General features: G+C 36.9%; 1 protein-coding gene across 8 annotated transcripts in view; it reads left to right on the top strand.

Annotated features, from left to right (window-relative positions):
* The window catches only part of LOC139773552 (RNA binding protein fox-1 homolog 2), a 256877-nt gene that overhangs the window by 121572 nt on the left and 122378 nt on the right, over window positions 1-12927 (top strand). For 6 of the 8 annotated variants that reach the window (XM_071708068.1, XM_071708069.1, XM_071708062.1 and 3 more), the window contains exon 2: window positions 9931-9972. The exons of the other annotated variants lie outside the window; for them this stretch is intronic. In XM_071708068.1, coding sequence (XP_071564169.1) covers window positions 9931-9972 — 42 coding nt within the window. The remainder of the gene's footprint in view (window positions 1-9930; window positions 9973-12927) is intronic. 8 annotated transcript variants of the gene reach the window in all.

The raw sequence follows: 12927 nt of genomic DNA, 5'->3' as shown, positions 1-12927 counted from the left end.
TTAGAATAGATTTTCCTCTCTGTTGAATTTATTTTTATTTTATTTGCGGAATTAAAAAATTATGACCTGCAAATTGTATCAGTTTACTTGATGGACCAAGCTTACTTTCTTCTTTTGTAATAAATAATAATTACAAAATTGAATTGCAGAGTGTCTGAACAAACATTTGAAACAGCAAATATAAATTTTTACTTGTATAACATTACACATGCACGTTTCAAAAAATTTATTATTCCTTATTTGGTATTTTGCATTCGAGGAACTTGTTAAAGGTCGAGTCATGTAATTGCGTTATTTATTTCTCATATAATTAGCTTTGTCGCGTTATCCATAATCTCGAAGATAGTGGATGTTACCGGTATATTTATTGTTACCTTACCGCAATAGCATATTCAACATCGTGTTTCTTGCGGTATCCTTTGGAAACTTGGCGAAACTCGGGCGGTCAAGATAAATTGTCTTGACACATCGTGGCGAAGATTTCGGGAAGTTGGCATTCGCCGTGTTTACCATGGTGTAATTTACTTTATTAAAGCGCGAGCCTGTCGGTCGAGGATCGGATACAGGGTCGAGGCTGATCGGAGAGAGGAAACGAGGTTGCTGGCCTCGCTGGTGATAGATTTCCTTCTAATGATATTCGCCGAGATTATCCGCAGCGAGAAAATGCGGAATTTGCTAAACCACATATTTATCATGCGATTTATTGCAAATTACCGATGATAATTTAGGGTTGTGTATTTCGTGGGTCGGAACGTTCCATTCTAATTGAAGTGCCATTAGTAGAGCGAATTTCGAGATACGCAATTGCCATACTTTTATCTCATTTCGTGAGTTATTATCGAATATCCGTGACGTAATCAGGAGTAGATGTTGAATTCAGTCGTGAATCATTATATCTATTGAGTTCGGTCGCGAATCATTCCAATTTAATGAAGATTAATTTTAATGTTTAGATATTAAATTGCACTCATATTTGACATCCATTTTCAAATGGAATAATCTGCAACTTCAATAAATTAACGTATAATTAATCGCAGTGAATTATATTTGTGATTGAGCTTCAGAGAATCGATAATAAAGTTGCATTTGTACTAATTGAAAACTATTAACCTACTTTATTGCGTATAATTGCATATAACCGGCACTATGTTTGAACCTTTTGATTTTATTGTACTTAGATCGTTACCAGGACAATCGGGCGTTTAATTGTGAGGTTCTTTAGAAAGATCACCTTTGTAATGTCAGTTATTTTATTTTCAAAAAACGCGGATTGTTCGTTCCAGTCGAATTATTCCTATTTCGAAGATCTATATCGTAGATTTTCTGCTGGTACCAGTATGAAAGAATGAAATGACAGAAATTCCGAGTCTATTGATCGTGATTTAAATTCCTGCTTTTTGTAGAATATTACCAGTTGAAAATTGGTTGAAGAAAATGAATGATGATACATAGATATATAAGAACGAGTATAATGAGCCGTTTTATTTTACACATGCATGAACACATACGTTTGTGCTTTAAATATCGTTTCGTGCGGAACTTTGCTTCTCCTTCTGAAATCGATATTATTTGCTTACGTAAACAGTGCTCGTGTATTCGTAGGTGGTCAAGAATTCAGAATTTTTGATATCTCCTTCTTATTGATTTTTTGATAAATTTCGAGTTAATCGTCTCGCGATTCTATTTTATCATCGCAATTAACGAACGAATTAAATTTGTATTGTTGTCAGCAATTAAATATCCGTCAAAATTTGTCATGCGTTTGCAATTTTCAAGCATTTAATCATCAAATTTTAATTCTTTACATTGAGAGATGTCTTTTTAGAATTATATCTAACATTTTTAATGTTATATATCTTCGCGATTAATCCTTAGATTCCAATTTTATTAAATGAGAATTTAGTTCGTATCTGTTGGAGAATTTGTAAACAAAGCGGAACATAGCGCCATGAGAGGACACTCGGTATATGCATGTGAGATGCTTTTGCCCTCGCTTTTGCCTTAAGGGTCATGCTGAATTTTTTCACTCTCGGGAAATTCTTACGAACCTCCGGGTGCTTAAAACGCCGAGTTTGCAGCCGTCTGGCAACGCTCCAGTGAAATTTCGCATCGCGATACTTACGGCTTCGAATTCTTCCGTCTCCTTCGTTTATAGCGCGCTGCATCTCTGTCGTCTTCACCATTAGTCAATACTTTGTCGTCTCAACTCGAAGTCATTCGTCTCGATCGGTTACAATACCACTGTAATGCGATAATCGGCTCGGTAAATATTGCCGCTGCACGTCTTAAGTTATGTATATACGTACTTCTTCAATGTACTTATGTACTTACAAAGTGAGTCTTTTGTAGTTCTCGTTCCGTTCGAAACATATAGATATATTTGAGTAGCCATTTCTTTTAATGAAACAACGCATATTTTATATTAAATTGTCCATAAATTTCTATGCATATCGTAAATTTTTTCTTTTTGCTGATTTTTATATGAGTTTTTATCTTTAAAGATTTTAATATTTTCTAGTTTCACGATATATCTGTTCTGATAGAATATATGTAACAAATAAAATTTTGATAACCGTCAAATTATATTCAAATTGTTATCGGATAAATGAATCGAAGGATGTGGTATGCTCGATATTAAAGATATGTTCTAGTTCCACGATATATCTATTCTGATAGGAATTTAATATATGTATAACAAATAGATCTTTGATAACCATCAAATTGTATTCAAATTGCTATCACGGATAAACGAATCGAAGGTATGCTCGATATTAAAACATTTTTAATGTCGTTTCTATGCGGAATGCATCGCGCGAAATAACAATTTCGATTTCTGAAACATATGTTGAATAATGTTTTCACCGCGATTCCGGCGTGCGAAACAGATGGATCTTTAATAGCCATCAATCCGTATTCGAGTCGTTGTTACGAATAAACGAACCGGAAGGAGCGCGGTATTTTTCGATATTAGGAATTTCTTAATGTCGTTTCGATTCGGAATGAATAATGGAAGGTGTAGAAGAGGGACGCAGAAAAATCAGGAATTTTTTAATATACTGCGAAGGGACTGGAAAAATTCAACGTATTTCGCCCATGAGGAAATAACGCTTGGAGACGTCTCGGGGAAAGGTCGAGTCGGGCTTTAACTTATACATTCTTCTAGATGGATATGATAAATTGGCTATAATAAAACGCTAAATGAGCTCCGGGTACAACTCATTTCTGACATAGGTCAATATTTTTTATTCTGTCATCTCGTAATGTTTATAAATGTGTAATAAAGCTGCACGATTTATACAGCATTGTATAGGTAGACGCAATCTAAAATGGTTTACATAAAATCTTTTATTAACGAAAAAGCGATTTTTTAATATTAAAATTATAAGATTGTTGTAACATCTTTCTACGTTCATGAAAATTCTTTCACTGTTTCTCAACTCTGTTTATATACGCGTTTATATATGGTACCCTCATCATCAAGATGATTCATATTCCCGCTATACTCCAACTTTTCTCAGCTTTATCCACGAGTTGCTATACGAATTAAAAATATATTTATCAGGACTTTATGTTCGTCGATGTAGAAGGCAGGCCAATGTTTGCATTAATATGAACTTTGCACTGGCGATTTAAATTGTCAATAAGCATGTACTCAGTAAGCATTGCGTTATGATAATTTCATTGCACTCGTGATCTTTGCTCGGGAACAACAGTCTCATTAATTATTCGCGATGTGGATACTCAGTAATGTGGCATGAAGCAGTCAGCCATGCCGCGAGGGCATGCATATCTTTCCCGTTTTCTGATACTCTTAAAAAGTCATGACGAATGACGGTTCTGCGCAAATAATATCAACACGCGTAAAATCAGTTCCAAGAAGATGAACTTAAACAATCCATAGCATGTGTTAATCTTGAGAACATTTGTATAAATTCTTTCACGCGAATTTCTCGCGATTTGCAAGTATACAAATTTTTGTTTTTTGGATTGCGTCGCCGTCTCTTCCGTAAAATTCATGAAGATCCTTTTGAAAGCTCGAAATTCGTACTAGTTTTGCCGGAATTTTTACAAACTCGCTCTGCGCTTGTTTTTTTTTTTTTCGAAACCCTCCAGTGGCAGTGGCTCCGTAACAGGTATTTATAATACTCGCGTTTACTCCAGCTTTCCTCTCAATTGGAAAGTGCCGCGAAGAATGCAGCCTGTCACAATCGCTCTGCCAACGCAGTTGTTCGCGATTTTCCATGTCGCGCACGCCAGTGTCCGACATCGCTCGACAAATCCCGTAGAGTTTCTTTGCTTTGCATGTCGTACCTAAGTTTAACTCGCGCTTTGCGCACGCGCAGGAAACTGTTTTGCGTGAGTTGCACAATAGAATACAGCAGGACGAAACTTGCGGCGTATCTGCAAAGAGCATTCGCGTTTCGACTGTTGCATACGTCCCCTCTTCTCTCCTTCCATCTCTGCTCGCGTTTCACATTTTACATTTCGACGGGAATGCGTTTGTCCGGTCGTAACATTTGAATGCTACTGATGCCAGTTGGGAGTTTAGTGCCTCTCGCTTTCTCATGACAGCTGCGAGCTTGAATAAATGATCTCCCAGAATTCCGAAATTCTCTCTCACTACTTACCGTGTTACTCTAGCATGATTTTTGTATAAAGACGACCGTGAAATTTTTAAAGCGCTTGGTACCATGCCAGGTAGCGCATAATTTTATTACATGAGTACAGCAAACAAGAATCCAATAACAAGGAGTAGAAAATTTTTATAGAACAGTTTGCGCCACATATTTTATTTAATCGCAAAAAATTGAGGAGCGATTAATTTAATTTCAATAACATGTTGTAACATGTTACTTTTAGCAGGATTAAAAGTAAATTTTAATTGTTTTAAGTGGAGGATATTTGAGATGCATTCTATGATGACAACTTGGACAAACAAAACACACAGAAAGAACAGTTTAATATCCGTAGCTATCAATGTTTTTACGTATATCGCAATTTTCTCAAAGATTAACTATACGAAGCTTAACATTCTTAGACTTGGGACAATTAAATGACAATTAAGTCGGATGACTTCCACGTTGCAAACGAAGAGGAACCTAGATTTTAGTGTAACACAGTTCCACGTGAAGAAACAAAGCGATACCGTTAGCGTGACTCTCTTGCACTTCCCGCGAAATAATTGCAGCGGAGTTTCATTTTCCTTTCGCGTCAAGCGATGTCGTCAAGCGCCGCTCGTTAATCCGTTATTCTTTCCTTCCGAATGCTAAACGCATTTTGGCTCCAATATCAAAATTCCTTTCGTTTATTCCCGAGCAATCGACCTTAATTCTGGGGCGAGACGTAAAACGCGAGTGGTAGTTTTGTCCGCTTTTCTGGAGTCGCGAGTCGAGAAATAAAATGCGCAGGAGCGCTCCTTAAATTTTCATTTTTGCAGAAAGCGCTTCTGCGAGGCACGTCGCGACGTAATTCCCGTCCGGCTGAATAGAAATTCTTCCTTCTCGCGCAGATCTGAATCGGTGGAATGAGATGATTCGTCCTACTCGTCTCGAAGAATCTCATCCTGTTCCTACTCTCCAAATAAATCTCTTCGAACTCAGAGCTTATTGAATATCTATTTCTATGATTAATTCACTTCGATCTATCTTTCGCGGATTTTAAGATTAAATATCTGTTGTTTTCTTTTTCTACTTCCTCTTCTAGCTTTATATGATAATAAGTTTAATAGCTGCGATAATATCAGAAGTTACTTTGATAATGTCAAAAGTTAACAAAGACATGACAGAAAGTCGGTAAGTTTGAGATTAATTTCTTAAATACACGCTGATGTACATTTCAGCGTGTTAAAAGAATGTATATCTTTATAAAATTTACGAAAAGTTATTAATATTAATTAGTAATGGCACTTATTCCGTTTATTTTAAAGTATATTTTCGTATTTTGCGAGTTTTCTATATTAGAAAACTATAGTACATTTTTGAAGAAATAAAGGAATTATTATTACATTCATAATTTCATGCATGAGATAAGTCAGTTGCTGTTTGTCTGCCCATCATCATGATAATATCTTTCAAAGAAGAAATAATCTTTTGAAGAAAACGCGATTACCGAGCATAAAGACTTGAAAATTTTCGTTTCATCTTTGGAAAGTCGCAACATCATTCCTATCTAATCGAAAAAAGCCCCTTGTTTGTATAGACCGATTCTATCTCCTCTCTACTCAACTCAAGTATCTTAAAGCGATCTCGAGATTAGGAACTTTTCTATTTTAACAAGTAACGAATGCAGAGTAAAGTTTCATTCGCAAATAAGAGAAACAATTTAGATAAAATTAAGATGTGTCACTAATTATCCTATTAAAATTTTTATTTGAATGATTTAGAAAGAAATGTGATGTAAAAATAAGATTTTGTATATTTTTCTTTCCGTGAAAAGCAAGAGTGAAAGATAAAATGGACACATGCCCGTCCGAAACCGCCAAAATCGTCGTTGGCGAATAAAATAAGAAAACAAGCAACGTAATCAACGCGAATAATAAACGCACAAACGATGAGAATAATAAATTCTGTGCGAATAATAAAGATTGATTTGAATAACGCCCAATTTCTTCCGATCTGTGAAAGGTAAAGTCCGGGAAAGTCCGCGTTGACGGCGCGGCGCGGCGGCGTGTCGTAGTCGCGGCTGGCGGCTGCTGCGGATATCGATCGGTCCGGGATAGTCGCAGCGTCTCTTTAAGTCATCCGGCGGGGGGACCCCGCTTCTGGGGGCTCACCCATGTAGTTCACCCCACCGTCCCTGGCAACCCCCGTCGCCTACGTCGTTACCGCCCACGCACGCTGCAGCCTCCTCCGTCGCGACGCGCACATCACTCCCTTCTGCCTTCCGCAGGATCATCCGTCGTTCCAGCCTTTACATCCTTTCCCTTCCGCGAATTTAGATGATCGGCTACGACGATCTTTCGATACGCGCGTTTACCTTCTTTTTTTTTCTCCGAAGTATTATTTACTCGCGACTTTACGAGTACGAGTCTCGAGCTCTTGCCGATGGTGATTTTCTTTCGGCTGCGCTCTACATAAGCGATTTCGAAAACTTGTAAGTTCTCAGTAAGCCGAGCTTTCGAGCTGTGCATCTTTACACTCGAGTGTACTTCGCGCGGACAAAGCGGAGCTTTCTTTGGACTTTAGTGTGCTCAGGCTCTGCAGAGATGCTCTACATTCTATGTTCTTTAGCCGTTCTTGAAACTCGTCTTCAAGATCTGTGTAGAAATAAAAATGTTTCTCTTTTTTTTTTAAATAATTATTACATTATTACATTATTATATTCTATCCAAAATTGTTATTAAAGCATGTTATATGATTTGGGAAGTAGCTGTTATTCGAGATTATTTTTGTTAACAATGAATTCTCAGATCGACAGTGGATCAAAGACAGCATTATTTGCATTATGACCGACAGTACTTTACTTTCGATACTCCGCTGTCGCCGAAGTTTCCCTCGCGTCTAATGGGTTTATCTGGTGATCGCTGGAGTTCTGCAAAACTCGTTAAACTCGATATTTGCTTCGCCGAAGTGCAACTCGAATGTCGGCGCCGCGATAGACAGATAATATTCTCTCTCTCTCTCTCTCTCTCTCTTCCTTTTCTCCTTTCCTTCTCCCTCTCCCTATCTCCTATATTCTTTTGATCTCTCTCGCGTATATGTCGTGATATATAAAATGAAATGTCGGCAAGTCGACACTCGATTATTTTTCCACCTTAATTCCTGCAGACTTTCCTTTGTTCGCGCGTTTTTTACGAGGCTTTCCGCGCCGACGGCGATGCCCGCGAGGTTGTGCGAGTATCGATTACACGCGAAGGAACTTCCTCGCAGCATCGCACTTATATACCGCCGCTACTTTTCTTCTCGCGGCGGCACGACGTCACGTCCGGCGGCAGATACGGAGAAAGGAGGGCTCAAGGATATCTCGGAGAAGTAGCTTGCATTCGCCGGCTAAATGCGCCCCAAGATAATGAGATGACCCATCCGCACGAGGCTATCTGCACGTTACTCCCGTTTCTCGTGTTTCCGATATCTTCGGCGCAGCCGGCTATATCGAGGAACTGGTAGAACTCTGGCGGTCTGCTCTGGAATTTCTCCGGTCGCAAGTTCACCGAATCTTCCAAAGGGCATTTAGTTAACGGTTCGCGTTTAACGTTTTATTTTTGACGATTCGTGAAGGTAGGATTAAATCCGTAGAATTAAACACTCTTCGGAGGTGTAGCAATATCTACGCGTGTTTAAATATTTAAAAAAAGCTCGACGTTTTGTTGAATTTTAGATGCTCTTTTTATGTGCGCGTGACGTAATGCTCGATTGTGGAGCAAAATGCCAGGCGTTCTTGCATTTATGAAGCATTTATAAAACTCAACGAATCAATTTTCTCGCAACTCTATTGGCGTCTGTTATCGCTAGTCTGCCTGACTAATCAGTTCTGGTTACATTCTTTAGGTGGGAACTAGGCGTGTATCTTCTGCCTATTGTATGCAAACGGACTAGGTCTTAACTTGGGATAACTTAGAAATCCGAGAGAGAGAGACGTTCTTTCCCATTGCTGCTGGGAAGTCGTGTACTGTTACGAAGATTTATAGGTGTCCCGATATTAAATCGCAAATGTAATTTACGAGGCTTCCCATTCCTTTCACGACCGTCTGCAGCTGCTACCTATGGAAAGGCACGCCATTGCGAATCGTTCTGTATAAAAATGTAACGTTTAATATCTTTCTACCCGTATTTGATGCGCCGTGAATAAAAATTCGGAACGCTCCGGTAATACGCGTTTCAATTTATCTCTCATTGCGGTCTCAATGAAATATTTCTGCAGTTCCAGAAATACGTAAGTGGCGTTTTATCGATGACATACGGTAATATTCAAAAAAGTTCTGCACCGCTTTAAATAAATAAAATACCATATGTTATCTTTTCATTTTCGCTTATTGAAAATTTTCCATTTTTAGAACCGTTGTTTTAATAAAAAGTTTTATTTTTGTAAGATAAAGATAAATAAAACATTTAGGAATATTGAAACACTATTTTTGCAAGTGTTTTATGTTGCATTTTATGTTTCTGTAAATGAGATCGATAACAAATGCTTTTAAGCGACCTGATTCGTTCGTGAGAGATTAATTTTATTTGTATTCGATTCAATGGCGGCTAGTGACAGATGCTATTTTAAGTGTCAACGGATATTCAAGCCATCGAATCTGTCTCATATATTTTTGCGATCGAAAGCGTGTGAGAACCGCTGTGCCATTGAGCACGCATAACAAGATATACTCGATATCGATTCTGCGCGCCCGCTGAAAACTGGGGATCGCGTGTGTGCGAATGAATCTAATTTCCATTCCATGGACGCGGACATGGCCGACATGAGTGTTGTCTTATTATCCGTGAATTATCCATCGTGATAATGTCGCGCGATTAGCAGCCACTTTAGAAAGTCGAAATTTTGACCGTACGTTTTAATTATGCGCCAATTTGCACGTTTATTCAGCATTTGAATCAAATTTTGCATGTTCTTTAATTGTAAAATTGTGAAATCAATATTTAAAAAAGAATTACAACAGAGTTCAGAGGCAGTATAAACTCCTGTAACTCCTTAACAACAGTTTCGATATCGTTGCACAGCTTTTTTACCACATATAATATCTGCGCAATGATACCGAAACTGTCGAAGGAGTTACAGAATCTCGCTACAGATAAGGATTATGTAAGGATTAGGATAGCTAATAGAATAGAATTTGAAGAAGGCCAAATATAATTTGGAGTATTACAGAAGTTTTCTTCGGCTTGTAAATGCTCTGAAATGTATATAAAACGAATTAAATATTTATAATATTTACTATGTAACGTAGTATTTGAAATTGTAACTAATCTGAAACTGTTTTTGTTTTAGGTAAGTACCTTGTCTGCTGATTCACCTACAATGTTCAGTACCGTAAGTTAAATATATTAATACAGTAATACATGCTTTATTTTAATACATTTGAGGCAAGAGATAACGACATTCTTTTACAAAGAAGACGTTTTTAAAATCTTAACATTTTTAAATCTTTGAAATTATTTTTTTAACAGAACATTGCTTTAAATGTATTAGTATGATAAATAGTTTTACAATGTATATAGTAGATTATTATACGTCTGGCATCTCGAATGCGTGAGACATGAGATAAAAAATATGCTCTAATTTAACGAAGTCCATCTCATTGCAATATATTCGGGTTATTAATACTACCGATCTACCAATTTATTCAATGAATTTAGAAAATTGTAGAATTTGTAAAATTTTTTCCCAAGGTTTTAAGTGTCCAAAAATATTGTACATTGAATTGACTCATAAAATATTATAACGAAAGAAGGGAGGAGACAAATGACATTAAAGTTTTTTTTTCAATCAATTTAATCTAATAAAAATTACAGACAAGTGAAGAACAACATTTAGTTTTGAAAATTTATTATAAGCACGTGTATTATCTGAACTAATTCTTGCCAGAAACATCTCCGAGCTTAATCTCATTACAAAATTGTGACGAACATATCTTTTTATTTCAAATTTCTCAAGTTTAAGCCCGAGCGAACAGTTAATACATTCCAAATTCGTAGCTGGTGGTTTAACGCGGTGCACTATGCGTCTTTTCGCTCGCGTTTCCAGGTCTGTAGGAATGGCACGCGAATTTCGCGGGTGCTTGCACGTCGCAATATCAAACGGAACTACTGTCGAGTTGCACAAAGCTTTCCCTGTATCATCCGGTAATGGGAATGTCAATTGCGCGCACCTACGCCATCTCTCTCTTGACACATGTTTGCGTGTACGGTACCCACATGCGGTTTTCTTCTATCCGCAATCATTCTCGTGGACTTTGTCCAGGAAATAGAAGCCCGTGCAACAATATTCAGAGTCACTTTGAATCTCACATCGGCGTTAGTGTCGTTGTGTAATACTTAACATTTTTCCACCTTAATTGATGATTGTTCCGATTCGGTGTCGCAACGGTATCTCGCTTGCATGTTTGATAAATATATAACTACTAAACATAGCATGTCAGTACAAATTAAATAGAAAGTATTGAAACGTGATACGCATTAAAAGTAGGACGCCATAAAAGATTCACAAAGATTCCATTGATAAATAATCAAAGGAAAATATATATTTATTCAGCTCTTATGCTAAATTATTATTAATCTATTTTCAACGTAAAATTTGATTAAGAACTGGGTCATTCTATATAACGTCGTAGAAATTAAGAATTGAAATGAACCAGATGAGACGAGAGAGACGCTGACGAAGTGATTGAAGAGTAAGAATAAAAATCGTGAAGATATATATATTCGATCTATTCGCGAAGGGTCAAGATTAAATCTTTAAGCACACTTTACATAATGAACGCATCATCTATTTTCAACGCTTTTTCAATACAACTCGACCCAATTAACGATCCGAGCCTGAAACACAGAACACGTTGAGTTCATGAATCTAAATTCGAAAATACCCTTCTCCCTCCGCGCCGTCGGTGTCGCATGCGACGCAGACTGTAATCCGGGTCCGATTGAATATTTAGAGCGGAGTTAATAAATAATTTTACAGGTGACATGCGCTCATACACGATTAAAGGGTACGTGTATCTTGTGCACGATAACGCGGTATCCATCGTGTCGCGCGATTATAAGACCGTGATATTGAAGTTTGCGCTACGGTACGCTTAATGCCAAATAGAAACCCTTTCCGATGCTGCGCACAAAGACCCGCTCTATTATCTATTCTAATAGGAATGTCAATTATTCACGGACGGAATTCCTCGCGTCTGATGAATCCGTGTTAACGCCTCTCTGTTCATCTCATACTTGCTTCTATAATATCATCAAGAAGGAATTTCTATTAACCCGTAGTAACATTCCTTAACTTTATTTTGTTGCAACTCCGATTATTTGAAGTTGCGGGGAGGGGAAACAAAGGATTTTTTATAACCTACTGTTTTACGCCGTTGTTACAGAACAGATTTAACATATATAGTTCTCTTTGCCGTAGCACAATCACCGAATAAATTAACTTTAGTTTTCAATTAGTTTTAATCAATCTGAGGTTGCGGGATAAACAAATACCTTTTCCTATTACACGGTGTTTCGTAATGTCCTTATAGAATCATCCAGTATTGTAATAGTTAATATATTTGTTACGTAATTAATAACATTAAGATAGTACATAATTATTATAATATATTCTACAAGTGTTTACTAGTTCTGAAATAGAATCACAAATCGGATTTAATAAACCCGCTTCGCCGTGAGATTATCCATAATCTCGTTATCTTAGATACATGAATATTTCATTGAATCTGCTGGATATTACTTCAACAGCCCGTCGAGTGTGTTTGTACCAACCAAATCTAATTTATTGATCGTTTATTAACGCGTTGCGTTGTATGCATATGAGCTTGATTGACCTCATTATACAAGATAAAATACATCATGTGCTCGAAATATATAAGCTAGATATTTTGATTTTACGTCAAACAATCAAAATGGTAATCTCGGTAATGTTATCTCGGTATCGCAATATCACAATTAGCGTACAATTTTTACTGCATATGCGAGTATTAACCGTATCACTATTCACAGTAACAATTTTGAGTAACAATATTACATATAAATAATAAAATTGTATTAAACATAATAAATTATCAAATAATTAAATTATGTTAAAATGGCTCTTAGAAAATTGCGATTTTCTGAATAGTTAATTTAAATAATTAAAATTAATTTTAATAATTCGGAATTGTTATTTTTTCACCGGAAATATAACGAACGGTGGTGTCGTGTTTATTTTAGGATTCGTTTTAATTAGTACGTCGCAATTATTTTATCTCACTCTCCGTTTTCCGTACCGACGGTAACT

This window comes from Temnothorax nylanderi, unplaced genomic scaffold (assembly GCF_030848795.1).
Source record: "Temnothorax nylanderi isolate EJ_2023f unplaced genomic scaffold, tnyl_v1.0 TNYL_tig0064_pilon, whole genome shotgun sequence".
Classification (NCBI taxonomy): Eukaryota; Metazoa; Arthropoda; class Insecta; order Hymenoptera; family Formicidae; genus Temnothorax; species Temnothorax nylanderi.
Note: the sequence above shows the minus strand (reverse complement) of the source record. Positions and strands in the feature narration are given on the sequence as shown.